This window comes from Triticum dicoccoides, chromosome 4B (assembly GCF_002162155.2).
Source record: "Triticum dicoccoides isolate Atlit2015 ecotype Zavitan chromosome 4B, WEW_v2.0, whole genome shotgun sequence".
NCBI classification, from domain to species: Eukaryota; Viridiplantae; Streptophyta; class Magnoliopsida; order Poales; family Poaceae; genus Triticum; species Triticum dicoccoides.
In genome coordinates, this window is record NC_041387.1 from 1,864,278 (window position 1) to 1,890,513 (window position 26,236).

The window sequence follows — 26,236 nt, forward strand, 5'->3', positions numbered from 1 at the left end:
AAAATCTCTTCTCGCATCTGCATAAAACGGAATTTAGACACATGAATCAATCAAATTCTCTCCCTATCTGTCTGTTTTACCACAGATACTAGGATGACTAGTCTTGCACACTCAGACTCAGCTGCTTGTTGTACATTGCATTGCACCACTGGCTTGAGTTCCTCCCATCCTTCATCTCATCTCATCTACATCTATCGATAATCAGGCGACGAGGTCGAGGGTGTAGTCCCAGAGTTTCTTCGCCAGCTCCGTGTCCTTGGCCTTGTCGCTCGGCTCGTACAGGTTGTTGTCGCTCCAGTACCTCCCCGACACACCCTTCGCGCCCGGGTGCAGCGCCATGTAGCACTGCGTCGCAGCCCCCTGTCATTCCAACACGATGGAAACTATGTAATACTGTAACATGATGGACACAACGCCCTGTAAAGACTGAACATAGTGCCAAAGCGTATCTGTTTAGCGTTCTTCAGCACCAGTTTACCGAGCGTCCGATGTAGAACTGCATACGGCAAAAAATATATATATTATGGTGATATCAGTCAAAGTACAATTTCGAAAGCAGAACTTGGCCATGGAGGCCTGATTTCAACCAGTAAAGCAATCGTTGTTTTATGAGTTAACAGATATTGACAAAACATGATGATGATATGAGTCCCTGTGATTTCAAAAAGAAGCCCATGACTTGACCATGGAGATTACCATCTAAGATGCTGTGGTGGCGAAGAAGGTTCGTGATGATAACTCCAGGATGGAGAGAGTTCGCCGTCATGTTCACACCCTCTTCCTGTTCGACAAAATATCGAATCATGATTTGAGATATATGTGCTGAAACAAAGCTATGTACTATCATATTGATAAAGACCTGAAAACAGTCAAAAGCAGTTATTAAGAACAAACAGCTCAGCTTTTAGACAATGGGTTTGGATGCTGATCGTTCTACGTCAATTTCAGACCCAGATAAACAGTGAAACAAATGAAGTTGTCAAGACATGGCACAATGCCACAACCACAAAATCAGAACAGAAAAATTCAAAAAAAAAAGAAAACAGAACGGAGCGAGACATACCTTAAATCTCCTGGCAAGTTCATTAGCATGTAAGATGTTGGCAAGCTTGGACTGCCCATATGCTGCAATGGTGCTATACCTGCACGACGCAAGTTTGAACACAGCAAGTGACTCTCGTTTGTCTTGACATAAAGCAAAATATAAGAATGACTGCGCGTGAATCACATACTCTTCCTCATCATTCAGCTTGGCGAAACGGATGCCTTCCTTGTATGCAAACCTGTGCGCCTCTGAAGAAACATTAACAATTCTTCCTTCCACGTTTGATTCACGGGAGGTCTCCTTCATGGTCTCCAGCAGAAGATTTGTCAGAAGAAAATGCCCTGGATATTATGACATAAAGAGTTAGGTGATGCAGAAATGACCTCCCAAGTTTGCAACTCTTGTTGAAATGAATATTATGAAGTGTTAACTGGGTTCATCAGAAGCTAGTCAAGTAGTGCATGGGAGTGGAGTTGGTAATCATACCGACGTGGTTGGTTGCAAACTGCATCTCGATGCCATCCTTTGAGAGGGAGAAAGGGGTCGCCATTACCCCCGCGTTGTTGCTGCCAGAAAAAAAAGCAATATTTAACCAGGGAACACGATGTAGCTATTATAATACGCTTTAGCAAATGTGCAAGCGAGGAAGCATGAAAGATACTAGACTTCAATACATGATATCAGTTCTTGAAAAAGAAATACACTAGGTCAGATTATTTCTGAAGAAAGGTAGCGCGAGAAGCATCATGCCTGCGCAAATACTTGACTAATACTCCCTCCGTCCCGAAATGCTTGTCGGAGAAATGGATGTACCTAGACGAATTTTAGTCGTAGATACATCCATTTCTGCGATAAACCCAGAAATTAAATCGGCTCGATGCATGCTGCAGAAACTATCAAGTTGCCGCCAAACTGAACCTGAACCTGAACCTGAATGGTCTTGACAACCACTAACTGTACCTGATTGGGAGTAGGACGTAGCACGTACATGAGGATGTTGAGGGGGAGTCCCCTGGCGGCGAAGTCGTCGGCGAACTTGCGGACTGAGGCCAGGGAGGAGAGGTCCAGCTCCATCACGTCAACGCTGCCGCCGGGGGTCTCGGAGAGGACGTCCTGGCGCACGGCCTCTGCGGCGGCGAGGTTCCTGACAGCCATGACGACGTGCGCCCCGCGCGCCGCCAGCACCCGCACCGTCTCGACGCCGATCCCGCTCGACGCACCTGCCAGTGGCAGGCAACCGATTCAGCGAATCCAATCAAATGGAATCTGTTAGAGAGAAGAGAGCTGCGGCGAAGGAGGGGTAGGTAGGTAGGTAGGTAGGTACCGGTGACTATGGCGGTGAGACCTGATGCGGAGCTGCCGGCGGTGACCTGGTCGGCGGTGGAGGCCCATGAGAAGCCCGAGGCGCCCTTGCGGCTGAAGATCCGCGCCAGCATCTTCTCTTCTCTTCTTTTTCTCTTCTCTTCTCCAACGGATGGAATGGAGAATTCGAATTCGAATTCTAATATCAGAAGATTTAAAAAGAACGGTCTGGATTCATCGCCATACGTAAAAGTCCATCATGCACATTGCCCAAAATAAGGGCAAAATACAATGTGGTCATTACTTTCCATTTTTCTTTTCCGTCGGTGATCATAAATAGTGCAAAATACAACGTCTGGTCATTAGATTCCCTTTTTCCATCGATGATCATTAGTCTCCATTTGGTTACTCGCATGGGGGTGACGACCATCGGTGGTCATCAGGGTGAGTTCGGTTACTCGCACGGGGATTTTTTTTTTTGCCTATCTCTCTATTTTTAATGGAGGAGTTGGTAGCTTGGTACGGTTTATTTTCGTCTCACGTCCCACTAGCCCCATCGACTGGTTTTTCGTCTCCTCACATTAAAAAACCGAATCTATTTAAAGAGGAAATCTTGTTCCGTGCTTACTTCGGCAAGTTCCGATTCAATTAAATCACGTAAGTAATAGCTAATTAAGAATTCATAACTCACACCATATATATGAGATCACCTTCCTAAAATATAGACATAATATTTTCCTCGATAACCTTCCAAAACAAAATGAGATAGTCCTCAATAACAAATCATTAATCGTGTGCACTATCTCTACTCCTAATGGAGGAGTTGGTAGCCTGGTACGGTTTATTTTCGTCTCACGTCCCACTAGCCCCATCAACTGGTTTTTCGTCAACTCACATTAAAAAACCGAATCTATTTAAAGAGGAAATCTTGTTCCGTGCTTACTTCGGCAAGTTCCGATTCATTTCAATCACGTAAATAATAGCTAATTAAGAATTCATAACTCACACCATATATGTGAGATCACCTTCCTAAAATATAGACGTAATATTTTCCTCGATAACCTTCCAAAACAAAATGAGATAGTCCTCAATAACAAATCATTAATCTTGTGCACTATGTTATTATTATTATTATTATTATTATTATTATTATTATTATTATTATTATTATTATTATTATTATTATTATTATCATCATCATCATCATCATCATCATCATCATCATCATCGTCATCATCACCATCATCATTATCTCCACTATTAATTGACTATCACAAGTTTTGTAAACAAAAAAGATGGCGTATCTTTTATTTGTAGGCGTACGCATCCGCACGCTCCTACGGAGGGCGCTATGCGCGACACCATGGAGGACGTCATGGTCAGGCCTGGCGCGATATTCGAGAATGCCAGGGCGTGCATCAGGCGTCGAGGACGGCCGTGTCGGAATGCAGGTCATCAGACCATCACATACATGTGTTCGTGGACACAGTCATATTATATTTTGTCATTAATACACAAAGTGATATCTGTGCTGGAGGTAGAGTTTATTTGGTAACTAGGAATACATTCAGGTTGTCACTTACCTTACATGTCAGTGTGCATTGGCAAAGTTGAATGGACCTTTGAGACTAATCTCTATAGTTATTTATTATTTTGTATCAATAGTATGTGTTAGTTTAATCAACTTTATTATATTGTAAATTTGAAAAAATTCATCTCATTTGCAATGCACAGAGCACGGTGAAGGTGAGGTGGTGTCATTTAATTTTAAAGAAGGAGGCTCCAATGAGAAATGTCCCGCTACGACAGGAAACCGAGCGAGAAAGGGAGCATCCGACAGAAAAAGGGGACGATGCGTTGCGGGGTGGGGTTTTTCTACTAGGACCGTGTGTTAGATAAAATATGGTGGATTGTCCGAAAAACCACATACCTTCCCCATATATGGTCTGAATTTGAGGGAGCTCGGACTGTACAGACGATTGAATTTTAGAGAACTTACTAAGCGTCCGTTTGATGTCGAACACGTCCAGGCCTATAAGAAAAAAAAGAGCTTTGACCTTATAGACGACCTTACTCATTTGTTTAATTAATATTTATATATACATTGCCCGTAGCAACGCACGGGCATTCTACTAGTTTGCATATGTGGCCGACTTAGGATAGACTGAGCTAATGCTGGGTAAAAATCATGTTATGCACATTGTTTGGTACCCCTCACTGCACCGCTGAGCACTTTCATGCCCGGCGTTTGGTTGCCACGCAGTTCGGGTTTAAGGCTGTGAACGTGCAAAACATGGCGTTTGGTTGTGCACGTCTTGTTGCGATGTGCTCACCTGTTCTCACTCCACACTACACTATTTGCTGACCTTACCACACGCTACACACTATGAATTAAATAGTCTTGCAATGAAACAGAAATATCCTTGACGTTGAAGCCAACATTGTCACCAGGAAGCGCTTGATGATTTCTTCTTCGAGGAAATGAAAATTAGACAATAGTACTGATCATACACGGTGAGCATAAACATTTGAGGAGTAGAACAGTCAACTAGTTAAACGAGAAACTACAGGGATTGTGATGATAACAAGAACACAAATTATTGTTATCAGACTATGTATCTTTACTGAGTTTCTGTGCACTTTTTTGTGTTGGTCTTGCACTATGTTTGTGATCTGCATTTAACTCGATATGAGGATTTGAAGTTGAATTTCATATGTTGTTGATTTCTGTGTGTGATGATCTTGCATAGTTGTGTTGCAAAAATTCATGTGTTAAATTTAGCCAAATTCATATGTAAATAAATTGTGATGCGGCTACCGTGTGGCTGCCCTATTTTAGGGCAGCTGTTGAAGCAGTTGTGCCCTATTTGGTGCCCTATTATAGGGCAGTTGTTGGAGACACCACTTTGTCATGCCAAAAAAAACCACCTTTTGGTGTCCCTAAATTTTACTCCAACCACAATCTGGTGCCCTAAAATTGGGCAGCTATTGGAGATGCTCTCATATATACACACTGGCGGCGAAGCCACGCGTACGTACATGGTGCCCAAACATGGGAAGCGCACACCCAGAGGACGAGGATGCAGATGAACCTGATATGTGGGATAGGGATGTCAGTGAAAGTAGATTGTGATCCCGGGCGGGATGGGTCTTTTCCATGTGCACCAAACATGTCCAAGGTTGAGATTGACCAGGATCAGTGAATACAGGGTACAAACTTTAGGAATTTTACGATGTAGTAGACTTTGTTTTGGTCCAAATTTGAATGTAATATACTCCTTTTGTTTATTTTTAGTCTGCACATAAAATTCATGTGAAGTCAAACTTCATAAAGTTTGACCAAATTTGTACTAAAAAAAAATCAACATTTACAATACAAAATCAATATCATTAGATACATCATGAAATGAATTTTCATACTATATAACTATTGTATTCTATATGTTGATATTTTTTAATGTAAATTTGCTCAAACATTGTATTGTTTGACTTCAAACAAATCTTATATGCGGAGTAAAAAGAAACGGAGGGAGTATCATTTTCAGAGATAATAGGCTATGGAAAGTTAAAGTGTGTATCTAGATAGATCATGAAATTCGTGCTTGCAATTGGGCTAGCTTAATAATATGTTATTTAGAGGCTTTGATGCTCTTGTGGTTTCTGCTTTCATTAAAATATATACATGATGGTCAGATATGGTTTGCTTGGGACTATAGGATTCAATTTATAGGCCCCTGTAAGACAAAAGGATCCTCCTGTGCAAGTTCTCACGATGAAATTACTTCCACGATGGACCTTTTCTCTTGAGTGATATCTCTTGATTTCGTGCTTGATTTGTGTTGTACTGAAAATGTAGCTTCCTTGCAGCTGTCAGGAGTTATTCTAGGTTTATTTGCAGGTCCAGGCTCTTGATTGAACAAGAACTTTCTGCAATTATGTTAGCGGCTGGGCGATAAATCTGTAACAGGTCCTGGACAGCATTTTCTATCATAAAACAACAAATAAACACCACACTTTGAGGAAATGGATATATACATCACATATAGAATAAAAGTATATCGTGTATTTCATTCTGATTTCATACCCATATATATACAATACACAGGAACTGCATAAAAGAGTATGAGTATCTCACAGCCCAGATAGATACCGTATGGACGACCTGGGAGGTATTCATTTCACTGTCCTCTCATCCTTCATCTCATCTCTCGATATCGGGAGTACATGCACATGATGCACGCATCCATCCATCAACCAAACCAAACCAAACAAGATCAAACCAAACAAGACCAGGCATTCTTCAGGTCAGGCGACAGAGGTCGAGGGTGTAGTCCCAGAGCTTCTTCCCCAGCTCCGCGTCCTTGGCCTTGTCGCTCGGCTCGTACAGGTTGCTGTCGCACCAGTACTTGCCTGACACCCCCTTGGCATCCGGGTGCAGCGCCAAGTAGCACTGCGTCGCAGCCCCCTGTTCCAAATCCAAATTCAAATTCCAAATCCAAATCCAAATCAAATCACCCAGCAGTGAGAGACTAGTGTTTTGCATCAGGACTAGCTAGACTAGACTGGATGCGGAAATGACAGAAATGATGATGATGATGATGATGATGATTGATTCCTTATCGTTTCTCGACACCAACCATAGAGTCTGCGTTGTTAGCAAGAACAAGCGTACCTGCTGGATGTTCTTGAGCAGCAGTTTACCAAGCGTCCGCTCGATGGCTGCAAACACAGAAGCAAAGGCTTTTCCAAAGAGACACTCCATTGCTGCCAAGTACTTGTTTTTCATTACCATATATGATGCCGCGGTTGCGAAGAAGGTTTGTGAGGATAGATCCAGGATGCAGGGAGTTGGCAGTGATGTTAACACCCTCTTCCTGTTTGTTATATATTTATAGACAAAAAATAAGGTTTGTTGCATCATGAATCACGATCTGGAGATACGTACGTGGGCTCAGACAAAGCTACATAACATAGATAGAGACTTGAAAAACAGACCAAACCAGCTAATCAGAGCAGACAACAGACAAAAACGCTCTTATATTATGGGACGGAGGGAGTACAAAGCAGTCTAACAAATAGATGGAGTGAGGCATATGGGCATACCTTAAATCTCCTGGCAAGTTCATTGGCGTGTAAAATGTTGGCAAGCTTGGACTGCCCATATGCTGCAAGGGTGCCATACCTGCGCAAACGCAACACAAGGTTGAAACAACAAGCAAGCTTTGACTCTCGTTTGTCTTGAAATAAAGTAAATGGCAGGGGAATTAAAACATATGTAATGGCTGCGCCTGCGCGGGAATTATTACATGCCCTTCCTCATCATTTATCTTGGCGAAACGGATGCTTCCTTGTACGTAACCCTCTGCCCCTCCGAGGCAACAATGACAATTCTTCCTTCCACGGTCGATCCGCGAGAGGTCTTCTTCATCGTCTCCAGCAGAAGATGTGTCAAAAGAAAATGCCCTGGATGTTCAAAAAAAAAAAAAAGGTCAACCTCGCTGCTGCCTGGGGAATGCCGCTGGAGTAAAATTGACAACGCTATTTTTTGAAATGAAGTGTTCTATATGATGGTAATCGATTCATACAGACGTGGTTAGTTGCAAACTGCATCTCAAAGCCATCCTTTGAGAGGGTGAAAGCTGTCGCCATTATTCCCGCGTTGTTGCTGCCCCCCGAAAGAAAAGAAAAAATCACACAATCAGGGTAATGCGGTGATCTATTGGAGCAGTACGATTCAGCAAACGTGAAACCCAGCAAGCATGGCATGAGAGATACTAGGGTTGAATACACGAGATTAGTTACTGAGCAAATATACCAAATCCATAGTCTTGTGCACCTGAACCTGAACACTTGCACTGTCATAGCCCTGCATACCGGCCTGAACCTGAACCTGAATGGTGTTGACAACGAGCCCCTAATTGGGAGTAGTGATGGGTACGTACCGGTGACTATTGCGGTGAGGCCGGAGGCCGAGATGCCGACGGTGACCTCGTCGGCGGTGGAGGCCCAGGAGAAGCCCGTGGCGCCCTTGCGGCTGAACTTCCACGACAGCATCTTCCCTTGTCTTCTCCTCTCCTCTCCGACGAACGGAATGGACGGCGGCTGCGACCAAGACGTGCGGCGGCTACTACTCAACAACCTTGTTCCTATTAATATCAACCTGCGTTGCAGTAACGGGAGAGATAGTTGACATGTCCATCCAAATATTCGCCCGCACCGCACGGCCCGACAGCATCCGAGTCGTGCCCGGTCACGGCAGAGAGGCGCGCACCGCACCGGGCCCTAACATAAATTCATGTCAGTAATACAATAAGAAGCATGCCACGCATATAACGCTTTCGGTATGATTTTTTGTACGGCGATTCTCATCTTAAATAGCCTTTCAATTTTATTTTCATGCCAGGGGCATTATCTGTAAGTTGGAGCAATGTTTAGAATTAGCACCAAGCCGTGAGAAAAATCACAATAAAAAGATTCAATTAAATGCATTTTAGGCCATGTCTGCATACGCTTCAAGATTAATAATAAAAAGAAAAATTGTCTACGTATGAGCGAAACAGCCATAGTTCATTGCATGCAACTCGACGCTCACGTATCGCCTCTCACCTTCCTGGTTGCGTAATTTCTGTCCCACACCACGCAACAACGCATATATGCGTGCCCCTCCCTTGTGGTATTAATTCATTTTCATTATTGCGTTGCATGCATGCCACGCTCTTGGTATTAATACCAATTCGTTTGCGTTATTCAACCCCTCATATTGTTTTGAATCTCTCCTTCTTTTCTTATCCCCACTGATCACGCCTTTTATTCACTCCTTTCTTTATTACTGCTAGCTATATGCCCATCAAAACTGATCAATCATACTCCCTCCAATCCATACAGGCCCTCCTAACATACTTTACATTTATATAAGGGTTATATAAAATTTATTATGTGTGTTAGCATTTTTTAAAATACATCATTGCAATTAATTAGGTTCATTAAGGTTATGCCCTAAAAAAGAATTTTACAGTGGTTAACATGAAAAAAACAATAGCATGGCTGGAAACTATGCATTTTTATGATCAAATACATATACAAAATATTTTAATCCGAGTTACAGTTGCAAAGTTATAGTATGATCATGTTTAGCATATCCTCTGCAAATAATAAAAGCCAAGGACCTAAACGGGCTGAAAACATAGAGAATTGGGCCTACTACAGCTGAGTGTGTAATACTAAGCAGTGCCCAGGCGCGCGAGATAGCGGCTGCCGCAGTTGGGTCGAAGCCCAACAAAGAAAGGGCGTGATTCGAGCCCCCAGTCCCCTCCTTCTCCGGCTCATCGAAACCTCGCCGGCATGCCCTCCCCATCTGCGGCGACTCATACCCCCACCGCGCTCGCCATCCGCCACCCTCGGTCCCAGCCAACCAATCCGACCACCCCCTTTGCCTCCCCGACCACCTTCTCCATTTGTAATTATAGATTGCTATAAGATTGTTACAAAAATATCTTGGTGTTTAACATCTTCTCACAAAAATATTAGAAGCAACACTATGTGATTAAATATGGAGCTCGTGTGTGCAGGGATGTTGCAAAACATTATTCTAAGAAGAGGCTGATCTGTATCAGGAAATCATGACCCTTGAAGAATGACAATGTCTTGTGATCAACCAAGTGGTACTTCATCCCATCAGCAAAAACAAACTGTAGTAGAAGAGTAGACAGACTTGGTACCTAGCATAGTTCTGGTGTTGGTGAGAAGAGCATCTCATCTCTGTGTAGCTAGGTCTTTTTTAGAAAAGGAGGAGACCCCCGGCCTCTGCATCTGGGTGATGCATACGGTCATTTTATTAATTATTCTCACAAGACCTTACAAAATCAATACAACAGTAAGACTAAAGCCGCCGTCTAAGCAACAAACTGTCGCTACACCTATCCAGTTGATGAAGGGGCGCAGATAGCCTGGGCCTAATACCAAACAGACATCGCAGCCAAGCCTAACATCTAAGACCTGAGACCCCAACGTAGCCACTTGTCGGGTCTGGGGCACACACTGGTCCGGCGTGCTCTCATAGGCCGCCGCCGCCAACTGCCACCGCTCCATCTTCAGAACTGTATTGATGCATCAACCTTGCTCGTTCCAGCTATCGTTGACGCCATCACGGCGCCCAACGGCACCTCCTCCCTGCGCGCAAACAGCTGAACACGTCGCGATCGCCACTGATACACCTCAGCGCCATGCTGCCAAGTATCACCAGCCGACACAGCTTGAAGTCCTTGGAGGATCTGTCGTGCGTAGCACCTGCCGACCAGGCATGACCAATCGTAGCACCTGTCGGTCAGGCATGACTTGACATCTCCACCGAAGCTCCGTGCAAGACGAAGCCGCTCCACCTCCTGCCTCTGACTTCCAGCGCTGCTCCACAAACGATGCTCCCAAGAGAGAAATGACACCGCAGTGCCGCCATCATCCGATCTGGAACACCAGATCCTAGGGTTTCCACCGGAGCAGCACGAGTGGGTCGACAGTAGTTACACGACGATGCCTTCATCAAGGTAACGACGTAGAACGCCGCCATCGTCTGCCGTCGGCTCGGTTTTCACCGGCAACCATGTCTCCCCAACTCACAGCCGGGACTAGATGATGGATCTCGAGATCCGATCACCAAGCTTCTGGCCAACCACCGCCGACGAAGAAGATGACCACCACCACTGGCTACACCGGCCAGAACAGATCTACCACGGGTGCCGCCAAGCAGTCCGCCAGGCCCTCGATGCCGCCGCCCATCTAAAGCCAGATGACATGCCGCTGAAGACCGCATCGCGCCGCCGCCCGATTCAGGCCAGCCGCCCGTGGCCCGAGGCAGGGCCGACCGCTGCCGCCATCGCTTGTAGATCGGCCGCACCTCCACGCATGTTGGGGTCCCGCCACCCCTGAGACGCGGGAGGGAGGAAGAGCCCCCGCCACCGCCGTCGGCGTCCTCCGGCGGCGGCGGGAGGAGGGGAGGAGGATGGGCTAGGCCCCGGCGGCGGCTAGGGTTGGGGAGCCACCCGAGTCGCCCGAGAGGAGGACGACCCGAGCGCTAGCCTGTTAACTGGAAACCTAAACAGAAGAGGTTGTGAGCCCCGGAAACCTAAACAGAAACAGAAGAAATTCTACTGGCCAATCTTCTCATCACATGATGTAACTCTGCCCACACGACACACAACTCTTCTACTCCCTCTGTAAACTAATATAATGCTCTTATATTAGTTTACGGAGGAAGTACTAATTAACTATCAAGTAGGAGTAGCATATATAGTACTCAAATTTAACTGTGCCGTGCAGGCATAGCATTTTACTGGCCAGCCAGCAGAGACTGAATCATTCTCATCTGTCACGATACTGCATAGCATTTTAACTGCCCCATGGAATGGATGCTTTGCAACTCCATAATACTCTGCTACATGGGTCGGCTCATATAGTAAGCAGGACCCAATATGATCGAATGCCTTCCTTGTATACATCAAATCAGTCCTCCGGTGGAAACTGCAGCTAGTTTCCTCAGCACAGAACAAGCTTCACGTGATCGATCCCCAGCCATGGCTTCCTTCCATCCTGCGCGCCCAAATACAAGACGGGAGTCATCATAATATGCACACATACCAGGTTAACTCGTCGCTAGCACTACTCAAGACTAGTAGTATGTCCCTCACCATACAGAAACACTCCAACAAACTACTCCCTTCGTCCGGAATTACTTGCCATCAAAATGGATGAAAATGAATGTATTTAGAACTAAAATACATCTAGATACGAGCTGTTGGGTGTACGGAGTACGGGCTTGCAAACGGAACAACCAATAAGGATAATTGCTTGCTTTGAGAAAGGAATGCGGCAGCTTCTTGACCGGAAGACATCATGGTGCCTCGTAGTAGGCTTACGCTATCTGCCGACTCTGTGTTGCCACAGATTAAGCCCCTCTCATCTGTCATCTGACACGGCCCACGTAGGCACGTTTAGTAGGGAGCTCCTATACAGCGTTGCAGGCGCCCGTTAACGATCCGATGCATGCAGCACTGCTAGCATGGGCTGGCCCACTAGCGTGCTGCTCTAAGTTTTTTCTTACAAAAATAAAAATATGAAATGAAGAAAGGGTTACAGATTTAAAGAAAAAAAGTTCATCCAATTGAAAAAATATGTTCATATCTTTAAAAAAGGTTCGTGAATTTTGAAAAAGTTCATCAATTTGAAAAAAAGTTCATTAAATTTGACAAAAGTTCATAGAAATTGAAAAAAAAGTTCATGTATTTTTAGAAAAAGTTCATGGAACTGAAAAAAAGTTCATAAATAAAAAAAAGTTCATCCATTTTCAAGACAAATGTTCATTAAATTTTGAAAAAGTTCATCAATCTCAAAAAAGTTCACAGAATGTTCAAAAAACAAAATCGTCAACCGGCGCCTAGATGGGCTGGCCCATGTACGGACGCCAGGTAACAAAATGCACGTTAACTGGCGCCTGTGGCGCCAAATAGGAAATGCCCATTTAGTAAGTGGACCGTGCCGTGTCAGCCCACGTGCTGCGCCTCCAGGCCCAGCACTGCCTATTTAGTAAACGGGCATGCTCCTTGGCCCGTTTAGCACGCTGACTGCATATTTTTAGCCTGTTGGGCTGATTTTTAGGCTTATTGGGCTTTATTTTATGTGTGTGTATACATATAATCTAAAAAATATTAAAAAAATAAATGGGCCGTGTCGTGTCGGCCCGCGTACCCAGCCTCCAGGCCCAAGCACGGCCCATGGCATGTCGCGTGCCAGGCATGGCCCGTTTAGCCCGTGCCATGGCTGGCCCATGACGAGCCATACCGGCATGCTCGCGGGCTGTCCTCGTTGGCCCGGCCCGTTTGGCCAGCTATAGTCTACTATATGAAAAGAGCTGGTCATGTATGAAAAGCATAGACACATCAACCACATTCACATATATGAATCAAATGCGCATGCCCAATGAGAAGATGATCGGCGCATACATGTCGGCCGGGAAGTTCGCGACGGTACCGTTGTTGTCGGGACCCCTGATGGTGCAGAAGATGTCTTAGCGGCGCGTCGAAAAGGAAGTGGTTGGCCGGTTGCGGTCAGTCCGTCATCACCAACATAAGGGTGTCATCCCCTCTTTGTGGGATTCCAGATACCCTGGGTGCAGTCCACATATCCCTCGAGCCCCTTCCACACCGATTCGGGTTGATTTTTTCATCTAGAGTTACACTTTTTAGGGAAATGGCCCAAGTCTATTATAAAGATTCTTCAGAAGTACAAACCACCTTCAACCATAATTGATGGGATATGCCTCATACTAGCAACCAAGGACATTAATATCCCCTGCATGCATGCGAAAGTGAGAAGGTTTGTTTGCATGCGCTGCATTAATCAACCAATGAGGAGTGAGAGGGTTGGCTTGTTGTGCGTTGGAGAAAAAAATATGCATTAATTGGCACGTCAAATGAGGAGGAAAACTAGCTTTCAATATTGTATTAAATCGACATTAATGTTTACCTTGGTACCTGTAATATGAGTTTGTGGCCTTGTATATAAATATGGAGGGAGTAGCAATCCTTGTAAAATGAAAAAAATCTAGAAAACCCCGAATGTACGTTTTACAAAGTTTATTTCTTCTTTGATACCCGATTCATAATATTTTCGATAAAATTCGTTGTATGTTAAAAAATATTTCTGTGAGGGAATATACAACAAAAAAGATTTTGGGTTTGTTTCAAATGGAAAAAATTCTCGATAAATTCACTGTATGATACACAATTATCCTTTTGAAATGGTAATAAGAAATCAGTTTTTATGAACAATTATTCTCGGTTTTTTTCAATCTTCATCGACTCATGTTACAAAATTCAGAAAGCCAAAGAAATACAATTAACCGCATTCATTCTAAAATAAAAAATGAAAATCAGAATAAATTCACAGTATGATAAAAAATCTTCAGGTCAGGGGATATACATTAAAATTGATAACTATATAATGGGCTAGTTGTGAAGGTATAAAATGATTTGTTTGTAATGGGAAAAGAAATCAGTTTCTTATTTAATTGTAATTTTGCGTCTTGTGTTGTGAATCTTCCTCGTCCATGATACAATATTCAGACAGTCCAAAAATAATTAAACGTTCTTTTATTGCTCACGTCTCGTACGGTTGCAGTTGCTGGTGGATGTGCTTGTGCTTGACTGAGGAGTGCCGCTCCATGCGTCCAGTACGCCTAAGAGCAAGTATAGCGTATTCCATGTGGAGCAGTGATAAGTGAAGAGAGAGACTCGAGCCGGGCTATATCACGGTAAACGAGAATGTACAGCCTGCATGCAGCCCGTGAGTGAGTTTTTAGCCGGCGTTTTACTCCCTACATAAATAGTCTTTTTTAGAGGCTAAAATTCCAATCATCCCTCACTAAAGAGAGGTTAGAACTAGTTTTGAGGCTAAAATTTTTTAGTCAGAGGAAACCTACTAAAATATGAAATAGTCCTCTCTCTCCTCATTTAACTCCTCTCCTTTAACACATGCGAGTTCTGGATTGGAGGGTTTGGAGGATAATAAATGCTCATAAACTTGATTTTAGTCTCTTTAGTATTTGGATCCAAGCATGGGTGAGGCTAGCAAATTTTAGTCTCACTACTTTTAGTCATGAGACTAAAACGTATCCAAGCACCCTCTATATGTATTTTCCTGCCTCCCCTCATGGTGAATCCTTTGATATTGTAGCCAAGCTAATAATCAGTCTAATTATACAAGCTAACTTTTTACAAAGACTTTAAATGACATGGCACAACTATATAGCCAGCAGCAGGCTCTTCTATTAGCCATGCTCTAAGGTGACAAATCTTACTGTTCAATATATCGTCATCGGTCATCTTCTGCTCGTACAGCGAGGCAAAGATGTAAATGCTGCATGCAGCAAATGTACTGCAATAAAGACATGTTGGATCTGGTCTGGACGATGTCTTTGGCCGATATTGTGTTGTTCAAATTTTTTCAAACGATGAAGCAGACGGCCTAGGAACTACTACCTCCGTCTTGGTTTATAGGTCCCCTTTGTAGTTTGTGTCAAATTTTGACTAAAAATTTAACTAACAAAATGTTAATGCATGCCAAGAAAAATTATCTCATTAGATTCGTATTTGAACATAGTTTTCAAAAATATAATGTTTGATGACATGTGTGAATATTTTATTAGTTTAATTTATGGTCAAAATTTGGCACGAAATACAATGGGGACCAATAAACCCGGACGGAGGTAGTACAATGTTGTATACTTCCTCAGTCCGAAATTATTTGTCGCGGAAATGGATAAAAATGGATGTATCTAGAATTAAAATATGTCTAGATACGTTCATTCCTCAGACAAGTATTTCCGGACAGAGGAAGTAAATAGCAAGCGGGGTGGTGAAATTTGTATTCTCACCGCATCACAAAGACAAACCAGATCAACCATCTGCCTTGCTGAGCTCCAACCTACTTCATGGGTGGGTCAATTGGTTCCGCTGCAAAGCTACGCCAGGTGAGATCGCATTCTGTAAAAAAAAACTATCTAGATTAATTGATCATTGATATCCTTCTCCTTGTTTGCTTTGTCTTTGCTTTCACAGCCGGTGATGTATTTCAAAATGAAGGGGATGGATTCTACTGATGTTGAGATTTGCTCATCCATATCATTGGCGTCTATTAATGGGCGGAACCAGGTTTGATGACACCTCAATATTATTTCTTTTGGTTTGCTCACTGTTGCATTTTAGTTGTTCTTCATTAATTCACATTGCAAACCTATGAATGCTTGGTCGCAGTGCTATATATGTTCATGTAGGATGCGGCATGGAAGCGAAATCTCTGGTATCAGGTGATGATGGTTTGGCAGAAAAGGTATCTTTGCAAAATTTATTAAACCATATTTCTCCCTCCGTCTAGGTGAATAAGTCGTCTTAGATTGTGCACCGCAACTAAGGCGGAGGGGAAAATGAGAGAACTTAATGATTATTTGCTAATTAATAGCATTGCATGCAATAAACTGACCACTGCATGTCGTGTTTGGTAGTCTCAAGTCATTGAAAGCATACACGTCCCACATTCCTTATTGGTTGATTCCTTTATTCATGTCAAAAGACAATAAACGAGGTGAGAGTTAATGCACCGCACCTTCGTGTTTTGGGATTATTTGGTTTTCGTAAGGTGACTTATATGCCTAGACGGAAGGAGTATGCAATATAGCCCTCGATTTGTGGTCATCCTATGCATTCAGGAATTATTAATAACTATCACACACATTTTTTCAAAAAGAGAGGAACGCCCTCGGTCTATGCATCGAGTGATGCAAAAAGCCATATCTTATTGATTACTTTATGATGTCAGACAAAGTCTAACAACAATGCCGAATGTACCAGCTTACGAAAATTTGAAGAAAACCCTTGCACCGGCACGTAAGTAAGGAGGCCACACCTGCATATAGTGCGAAAATTCTGCTATTAATCTTTCGGGTGCTATCAGATGCACATTTCGTTTTGGTCAATATCAGCGGGTACTTGGGCCTCAATGGATGAAAGTTCATATATCTCCTTCTCCATCTTGTCAAGGAAACGGGACATGACTTCCAAACTTGTCTCGCCTGCATGAAACCACAAGATCAATATCGGACCCTGAATCAGACTAACAGAGACCGAAATTTGCGATCTAGTTGTGAACATCTCATGTTTACGGTTTACTTTCTGGTTCCTTGTGAGCTTTTTAGTATCATAAAATTTAGTACAAGCGGATGATCCGTATTTAGTTTACTGCCTAAGCTAGTCAAATTCATATATAGGAGCTAACTTAACTTGGTAAATTGAAATATATATGAGCTTAGTTACCAACAAGCCTTGGGACCGTGTGGCCCTTTGGATGACGTATAATGACTGGATCCACAAATGACTCTATGAGCTTTTCACCACGGGTTTTAAGGAAGTCATTATCACCTGCAACACAAAATAAACCGGTGTTTAATGGTCCTGTGTTACTTGGTAACAACTCGGTTGACGTTTCCTCAAAAAAGAAACAACTCGGCTGCCGTACAAAGGCACCACATCTAAAAAAATCTTCAACATAAAATTTCTAATCCATACATCTGTTGAATACTATCATTAGAATGCAGAAATTTTCCCGAAGGAGCACGCAATTCGTGTGTGTACTTTAAGTACATTGGGTAAACACATAATAGCAATTAATTAATAGTAGAACATGGAAACCTGCATGCCTTGTCGAGAAGATAGACTTGTTATTAGCCAACATATATACTCCAACAAACCGGCAGACAAATATATGCACTGAACTGTAAACAGGGAGTAATTAATAATAATGTGGTGGTGAAGAATAGATTTAGAAGTACCGAGGAAGTGAAGCGAGGGGTTGTTGATCTTGTTGGCGTATGCCTTGTCGGCCACCGTGGATAAGCGGAATTCAGCGCCACCCTAGTCAATGCCAATCCCTGCCAACAAATTAAAACACGTCAATTGATTAATGAGCTAAGGATAATTATTTAGGAAGGAGTAGTCGGACTGGAGCTGGAGATTATTAATTAGCAGAAGTGAATCAGTGTGCTCTCTATGCTTACTTGTTGTTGGAGACCCGGAAGCCCGCCACATAGAATGGAACCCTGATATGACATAGAGTAGTTTGCAATTGTTAACCCCATAATTTATGCTACTAGTGTTATATGTATGTTGTTTAGAGAACCACTCATGTATGGATGTATGTATGTATGTATGTACCTGGGAGAAACCCATGAGCCCATCAAACGGACCATGTTTGATCATAAGGTCCTCGATGTAAGCCAAGCATTTTTCCAGATTCCTGTACTTGGTAAAGCCCTGATCAAAGGCAACAAGAGATCCAAGAGAAAACCGATCATACAACATATAACAGCTCAACTAAAACATCGCTAGTAGCCAGGTCATGACAAGTAGCAGGCATGCCTCGTCGAACTGGAACCACTCGAGGTAGGGCGGGTCGAAGATGCCCTCGACGTCCGACTTGCCCTCGGCGGGGAAGGGCGCGTCGGCGAAGATGAGGTCGAGGCGCGCCGTCACCTCCGCGGGCCACCTCCCCAGCACCTGCTTCCGCATGATCTCGCCGCTGGTCCGGAACCCGTGCAGGCACAGGAACCGTGGCCGCCTGCTGCCATTGCCGCCGCCGAGGCTGCCCATCTCCGCCGCTCCGATCTCTGCTCAGCTTGTGTGTGTCCCGATCGCTCTTATTTATATATGCACATACACACATACACATACTACTACTCGTGCTACACGTGCGTCCTTATTCTACTGCATACTACAGTACATTGCATTCAATACACCGCGTGTGGGCTGCATCTGGATAGCAGCACGTTCTGACTTCTTGATAGAATCCAACTTTTACATACACTACATGTTACTAGCTACTTTCTCCGTCCCAAAATGAGTGTCTTAAACTTAGCACAAATTTATACTAGAGTTAGTATAAAGTTGAGACACTTATTTTGAGACGGAGGGAGTACTTTACAAACATATATTACTACTTTACTAGCTACACCGCACATATATTTTTTTGCGGAGGGAGTAATTTTGTCATGTAACACCACTGCAGGAAGGTTCTAAGACGACACTGTATCGGAGACCATTCGACCAAACTGTGTACGATACATGAATCACAAACGGTATGGTAATAAAATCGTCACCAATGTATCTTTTTTATCTGGGTCTGAATCGCAAAATGTACCTTGATGAACATGGTAAGTAAGGCTTATATCTTTCAGCTACGTAGTGTGTTCCTGACACAAGAATGAACGCATGATCATGAAAACACGTCACTATGCCGATCTATTCACGTTGCACTACGGGGAGCTTGGGTGACGGGAGCTACCATCTCATTATAAGGAGAGCAATTAATCCTTGGAGTGCTCCGGCAAAGGTCAATTTTTATGACTTCGAGCGCGTGAGTTGGTGCGCGCAACCACCGACACGTGTCACACTCTTGGTGCATGCTCCCGATATTGTTTTTTAAGTTTTGCACGTGTTTTCGGGTTTTCTTTGGATTTTGCTTGGTTTCCCAAGGATTTGGTGAAAACAAATTGTTTTTTTCAAGAAGCATCGCATTTTTAAGAGAAGCACAACATATGCTTCTGCGAGAAGCACGGATTTGCTTATGCAAGCTGCATAACCCGTGCTTCCCCAGATAAAGAAAAAGGCACAGCATGTGCATCCCAAGAAAAAAGTACAAAACACCGTTGTGCTATTGGGCTCCAGTTCTTTTCCTCGGGTTTCCGGTTTCTGTTTTTCCCCAACCGCTGGTTTCTTCCTGCTTTCCTTCTAGTTTATTTTTATTTTTATTAATTCTGGTTTCCAGGTTTTCCTATTGTTTCGTGAAAAAGAATTTGTTAATGTATTAACATGAGATCTTGTTTCAGATCTCGACGCGAGAAATCTGACGGTAAAAACGATTCAGGATTTGGATGTACGGTTCTTGAGATAAACCGTTTTGGAAATTGTATCTACGAATAATAAAAAGAAAAACTCTCAGGTCACGACATGCAAGTGACACGCATGCAGTGCAACACTAGAGAAAGTGGGGAGTGACCTTTGAAAGGGGTAACCCTAAACTAGTGATTTCACGCTATAAGGGAGACAGTGGCGGAGCTTGGGCTCAAATCATGGAGGGGCCATTGGCTTGGAGGGGGGCAAATAAAATCACAATATGCTGTTTTTTAGTGAAAAAAATGGTCAAATACATAGGTATATATGCAATTCTCCTTTGAGCTGGGGGGGCCACCGCCCAGGTTGGCCCCCATGAAGCTCCGCCACTGAAGGGAGATATAGCTTCCGCCGAAAATCTTGGACGCATCTAAGTAGCCTCGCCTTCTTAACCGATAGGCAAGTGGGCCGGCCCAGTGGTGTGCTTCTGTTAGTAGTGTGCTGCTGATCTCTGTTTGTTAATTTGTATCGTTCATTTTGTTTTTTGTTTCTTTTCTTTATATGTTGAGATGTTTGAAATATATGTATTCAAAACATGTTACTTCAAAACTTGAAAAAGTGTTGATTGCATGTTCAAAAAATATCCATGTAGTGTAAAAAAATATTCATGCAACTTTGGAAAAATGTTAATATCATTAAAAGCAATGGTCGTGAAATTTAAAAATATTTACATGTATCAAAAAAAATGTTTGTGGCATTTTTCCTAAAAATGATACAATGTAGAGAATGTTCATGATATTTAAAAAAATCTTTGTGCATTTCAAAATGACATTTTAATTGCCATTTATACAATATAAAAAATCTTCGTGTAGTTCAAAAAAAATCATGGCACTAAAATTATGTTCAATGTGTATTTGAAAAAATTATTTGCGGGCGGCAAGGTTGCAGACGGCCATGACGACGTGGGACCTGTGAGCCGCCAACACATGCGCTGTCTCCGCGACGATCCCGCTCGACGCCCCTGCAGTGCCAGGCAGCAGAAGCGAATCCAGTCAAAGTTTAGGGCTCATTCGGTTTGGTGGAAACTAAAACATGGGAATTAGGATTAGTATTGGAATTTGATAGGATGGCACTTGCCATCCTAAGGAATTGACTTGACTCGATCCTACGCGTAAAATAAGCTTTGAGTAAATATGTAGTTTCCTCCAAAAACACAGTAAATGAGTAGTATTCCTACGAAATTCCTGTACACATTTCCTACAAACCGAATGCATCTATAGGAAATTTTCCTCTGGAATCCTTGTTCCTATGTTTTTCCTATGAAAATCCTCCAAACCGAATGAGGCCTTAATGGCGGAGAGAGAGAGAGAGGTGAGGCTAACAACACAACATATCAAGCCTGGCTTCCCGCATGCAGCCACCGCCGTCCGCGTGCCTTAAATTGCATTGCTCGGGCCTGGCTGTGGAAAAACGTCTGATTCGAGCATTCCTCCTCGGCCAGGCCGGGAACGCTTTAAACGTGGCACATGATGAGATTTTGGGACGAGGCAGGCAACCAAACGGGACAAAGTTGCGCCGCGCGGGCCTGGTTGAATTGTATGCAAACCAAACACGCCATTAAGGGAGGAATACAAGGAACATCTCTCAATCAATCGGCCTCCTTGCCATAGTACTCCGGTTTGGTTCCAATCCGGTTACAGCGGTAGTACACGTGTACATGTATGCAGGGGTAACATTTCCTCCCCACAGAGGTACCGATTCGAGCCCCCGATCCCCTCCCGCGAGCCATTCCCCTCCTTCTCCGGCTCACCGAAACCTAGCCGCCACGCCCTTCCCATCTGCGGCGACCCATACCCCCACCGCGCTCGCCATCCGCCACCCTCGGTCCCAGCCAACTAATCCGACCACCTCCTTTGCCTCCCCGGCCACCTTCTCCATTTGTAATTATAGATTACTATAAGATTGTTACAAAAATTATCTTAGTATTGAACATCTTCTCACAAAATATTAGAATCAATACCATGTGACCCGCGAAACCTAAACAGAAGCAAGAAATTCTACTGGCCAATTTAAAGTTTTGCTCAATTATCAATTTTTTTAAAAGTTTGCTTGCATCTTACGAATGTCATTGATACTGTGGTATAAATTTGTATGTTATTTTGCTATGCATGCTGGAATTCTACTCGAGCACTCTTAAGATTACATAACTCCCTCTGTAAAGAAATATAAGAGTATCAATTATAAAACCAGCATTTTTTAGTAATTTCGTAACACACAATAAGCAGCTAGCTAGATACATATGTAGTTCTTAGTATCCAGGGGACCATAGAATTACGAATTGTTGATTTGTCGAAACACGCAGCAATAATGCTTCAAGAGAACCTCATCATTGTGTTTATGCAGATGTAGGGATGCCGCAAAACATGATTCTAAGAAGGAAGAGGGCGAAGGCGCCAAGATGGACCTCCAATGGGATTTGTTGCAAGAAAACTGATGACAAGTGTTCTGTTCTTGAAGTTCTTTTACTAATGAGCTAATCCTGTATCAGGAAATCATGACCCTTGAAGAATGAGAATGTCTTCAATCAACCAACTAGTACATCCCATCAGGAAAAAACTGTAGTAGCAGTGCATGATGTATATCTTGATTGGGCTAAAGAGTACTAGTAGACAGACTTTGTACCTACCAAAGTTTTGTTGTGGGTCAGAAGAGCATCTCATCTCTGTGTAGCTAGGTTGTGAGCCCCCAAAAACATAAACTAAAACCCCAGGAATTCTACTGGCCAATCTTGTCATCACCTGATAACTTTCCCCTCATGGTTTATCATGCAATGGTAACTCTACCCACGCAACACGCAACTCTTGTACTGCACTAGTTAACTATCAAGTAGTATAACACTCAAATTCAGCTGCGCCGTGCAAGCATTTTACTGGTCTAGTACTCAAATTAACTATCATTGGATGCTTTGCAACTCCACAATACTCTGCTACATGGGTCGGGTTGGGTCGGGTCGGCTCGGCTCATATAGTAACCAGGACCCTATGGTCGAATGTCTTCCCTGTATACATCAGATCAGCCCTCCGGTTGAACCTGTGCAGCTCCAGTTTCCTCAGCACAGAACAAGCTTCACATGATCCCCAGCCAATGCTTCCTTCCATCCTGCATGCCCAAATCATACAAGACAATCGTCATAATGAGCACACATACAAGCAACTAATAGCTAGGTCAGGTCATAATCAAGTACTCCCTCCGTCCCAAAATAAGTGACTCAACTTTGTACTAGCTTTAATACAAAGTTAGTACAAAGTTGAGTCACTTATTTTGGGACGGAGGGAGTACTAATTACTAAAAGGCAGTTGGGTGTACAACCAATAAGATAAATGCTTACTCTGAGAAAGGAATGCCGACGCTTCTTGACCGGAAGACACGGTGCCTTGTCGTAGGCCTACGCCCTCTGCCGACTCTGGGTTGCCACCGACTGAACCGCTCTCATCTGTCACGACACTGGATGGAGAACGGTCCTCTGCTGCCGGTGTAATGGTGCCACCATCGGTGTCTTCGCATGCGTTCTCATCATGGCTGACTGGCTGCATCACCTCGGCCACTGGATCGTTCAGAGTGGTCAAATCGGATTCAGGAGGAACTGGGTGGTAATCCTTGGAATCCTGCGAGCATCTACTGCCCTCCTCGATCGCGACGCTTATGGATCCTATTAGCACTTGCGAGTTCTTGTCCGTGTTGAGGGGAGCGGTCTCCTGGTTAGCATCTACATCTGGCTCGCCTTTTGGGCACCGTTCTTCAACACCACTTCGCACCTTCCATGCCCAGGTCTTGCTTTTGTTTGTCACTGCACCGACATTTGGCTCCCTGTGACGTGAGTGTCTTACTGAAGATGGATGCTTCGAGGCAGTCACGGAAGAAGCTGAGGCAGAGCTATTTTGGGGCAGGTTTTCTACTCTGTCGAGATTGGCTGTTGCCATGGCTTGTTCCCTGAAAACAGCACCAGCATCTTCTCCATTGCAAGCATTGTCCTCTGAAGGCGGCACTGGTGCTGACAATTGAAGATACTGTGGATCTTCTTGCTCGTGGAGGCCAGGGCCTGAAACAGCCTCGAGACTCTCGATCCCAGGAGAGCCCGTCGCGCCATCCACAACTTCAGGTAACTGGACCGTGGTACCCTCGTCCTTGAGGTCTTTCAGTCTCTGTTCTTTCTGTCTCAGTTTCTTCATCCTTTTCCTTTCCATGATTTCAGCTTGCCTTCACGTTATACACACAAGGATAGTTTAGATATAGATCTCATCACAAATTAAAATCAAATGGTGCTGCATTTATTTATAGCAATAAGCAGATAAATAATATTGGCTTTGCAGCTTTCTGTACTAAACTAATTAAGTAATTATATAACATGTCAATGACATTAAACAGCAACCTTTTCTGAGCAGCGTCCTCTTCCTCCACAAGCAACTTCTGGCATCTTAACGCTTCAGCAGCCTTATCAGCAGACCATGCTTCGACCTGTTGTTTCATTTACGGTCTTCCGTTAGAATCGTAGAAACCTGTAGCCGAAGGTGTTTTGCATGATAGAAACACATCGTACCAGCTTCTGTTCAAGGATGTAACTCGTGCACGCAACAACATTTTTCAACTCTGTTGCGACCTTCTCAACCTCCCCATCAAACAAAAACTTCTGAACACAGGCAGCGTCAGTACAAAGAAATGTGTTCTCGCTTGCTTCGTCGAACATGATAAACAGTTCATTTGAAGAGATAGGTAGTCTTGAGGCTGCTGTCTGAATAAGGTCCTACAGTTATGGGGAGAAAGAAGCTTACATATGATACTACACGACACCAAATGCATACGTAGAGCAGTGACAAGTCGGGTCAACAAAGCCTTACCAGAAGTTCATTGCCGGCTCTGGCATACGGCAGCGGCAACGAAGCGTACCCTGGCTTACACATCCATGACGACAACGATGTCAAAATGAATAAAGCGCTGGTCTCCTGAAGATGCATTCGTTGTGTATAACTAACATTAGATGTTCCGAAACACAAGCCGACACACAAAGAGAAAAGTCTTATACTCTGAAGATACCGATCTGTGGTCATTACCTCTATAGCCACGCCCTCCAAGGACAGTATCGCTTGGGCCTGGCCCACCGTGAGCTGAAGGAAGAGCACGACAAGTTAATCCCATGAACACACTACTAGCAAGGAGAGGGAAAGAGCATGTTGCTTCGTTTAAATAGGTTATTGTAGGTCAGTAATCCACAATCTGCCAGCAAATTCCTCTTTCTGCTAAATTATTTATATTACAGCAGAGAATAAAGAAGTGGCGACAGAACAGAGCATATCTTCTTACTTTGTCCCAGAATGCGGCAAGGTGGTCTCTGTTCTTGGGGAAATCCTGCAAAACCATCAGCAAACAAATATGTCATGCCAATGCAGGGTAGCAAGGGGGTGGGCGCTGGATATAAGAAAACCGAAGGCGTGGACGAATGGAGTTGCATATCGCGCGTAACATTAGCTGAACACTGTTACATTATATGCTTGAAAGAAAGCTGGATGCATAGCACGGGTTAATGCGGACCGGCCATTTTATTCGCGAGATGCTTGATTATCTTATATCTCAGCGGCTAGGCTAGTACATGCTCGTTACGCGATGCTTTCGAACAGATTATCGGACGCCCATATTCGTCTCGTCGAACCCATATGTTGACGGGTGCTCGATTACATACATACGTCATCATGTATTGAACAGTCGGTGAAAATGCAGGTGCAAATCGGTATCTATCGGTCTAGTGGCACATCATAGCACCAACCAATGTTATCCAGGTAAAGTGATTGTGACACCCAACTGATGAACTGAATTGAAGGGAGAAAAATGAGGGCAGAATGGGGGCATGTTAATTATACCTTGTCGATCTTGAGGGCGCGGCGGTGGACGCGGGTGTGGCGGCGGAGGGCGACGGAGGAGCAGAACTCCCGGGGGCACTTGGCGCACTTGGTCAGCTGCATCTTGGGCGGCGAGAAGAGCGGCCACCCGGGGAGATCTGCAGGCCAAACAGACAAACGAACAAACGAATCAGGATCCAAGAATGAGATCTCGCCGGCGGCGAAGGCAACTGACGGACACGACAGCCGGAGCCGGCACCGGCTGCTCTATGAATGAGGTACGTACATTTGTCGGTGGCGTCGGCGGCGGCGCTGTTGTTGCTGTTGTTGTTGGCCTTGGCGGCGGCCTGCGCGAGCGCGACGACGGCGTCGGGGATCTTGGGCGGCTGGATCTGCCCGGACACGGACCCGGACGCAGACGCGGCCATCTTCCCGGCGGGCCGGCGGCGAGGCGGACGCGCGTGAGAGATCGGGGAGGGGAAGACGGAGATCGACAGGGGAGAGCAAAAGGCGGAGTCTTTTTTACTGGTCTCAAAAGATAAAGGAGGAGTTTTTATTTATTTTTATTA

The 26,236-nt window shown here is 44.1% G+C and overlaps 1 protein-coding gene and 3 pseudogenes across 1 annotated transcript; all 4 read right to left on the minus strand.

Moving 5' to 3' along the window:
- Positions 1-201: 201 nt before the first annotated feature.
- On the minus strand, positions 202-2,481 carry LOC119294468 (annotated as a pseudogene).
- A 4,166-nt stretch (positions 2,482-6,647) lies between these two features.
- On the minus strand, positions 6,648-8,401 carry LOC119294376 (annotated as a pseudogene).
- Positions 8,402-16,842: 8,441 nt separating this feature from the next.
- Positions 16,843-18,537, minus strand: LOC119294377 (annotated as a pseudogene).
- Positions 18,538-22,530: 3,993 nt separating this feature from the next.
- Positions 22,531-26,236, minus strand: LOC119294465. The gene is made up of 9 exons (XM_037572649.1): positions 25,954-26,236; positions 25,689-25,825; positions 25,135-25,179; positions 24,885-24,938; positions 24,672-24,776; positions 24,374-24,577; positions 24,206-24,291; positions 23,165-24,033; positions 22,531-22,935 (listed from the first exon to the last, which is right to left on the minus strand). Exons 1-9 carry the CDS (start codon positions 26,093-26,095, stop codon positions 22,886-22,888), a joined length of 1,692 nt encoding a protein of 563 aa, XP_037428546.1. The 5' UTR covers positions 26,096-26,236; the 3' UTR covers positions 22,531-22,885.

What these genes read in the sequence shown, in the direction of transcription:
- LOC119294465 (XM_037572649.1), bottom strand. Translation starts at nt 26,095, where the DNA reads ATGGCCGCGTCTGCGTCCGGGTCCGTGTCCGGGCAGATCCAGCCGCCC. An exon ending in GCGCCCTCAAGATCGACAAG is followed by an intron (nt 25,180 to 25,688) that starts GTATAATTAACA and finishes ATGGTTTTGCAG; the next exon opens with GATTTCCCCAAGAACAGAGA. An exon ending in GAGCCGGCAATGAACTTCTG is followed by an intron (nt 24,578 to 24,671) that starts GTAAGGCTTTGT and finishes CCATAACTGTAG; the next exon opens with GACCTTATTCAGACAGCAGC.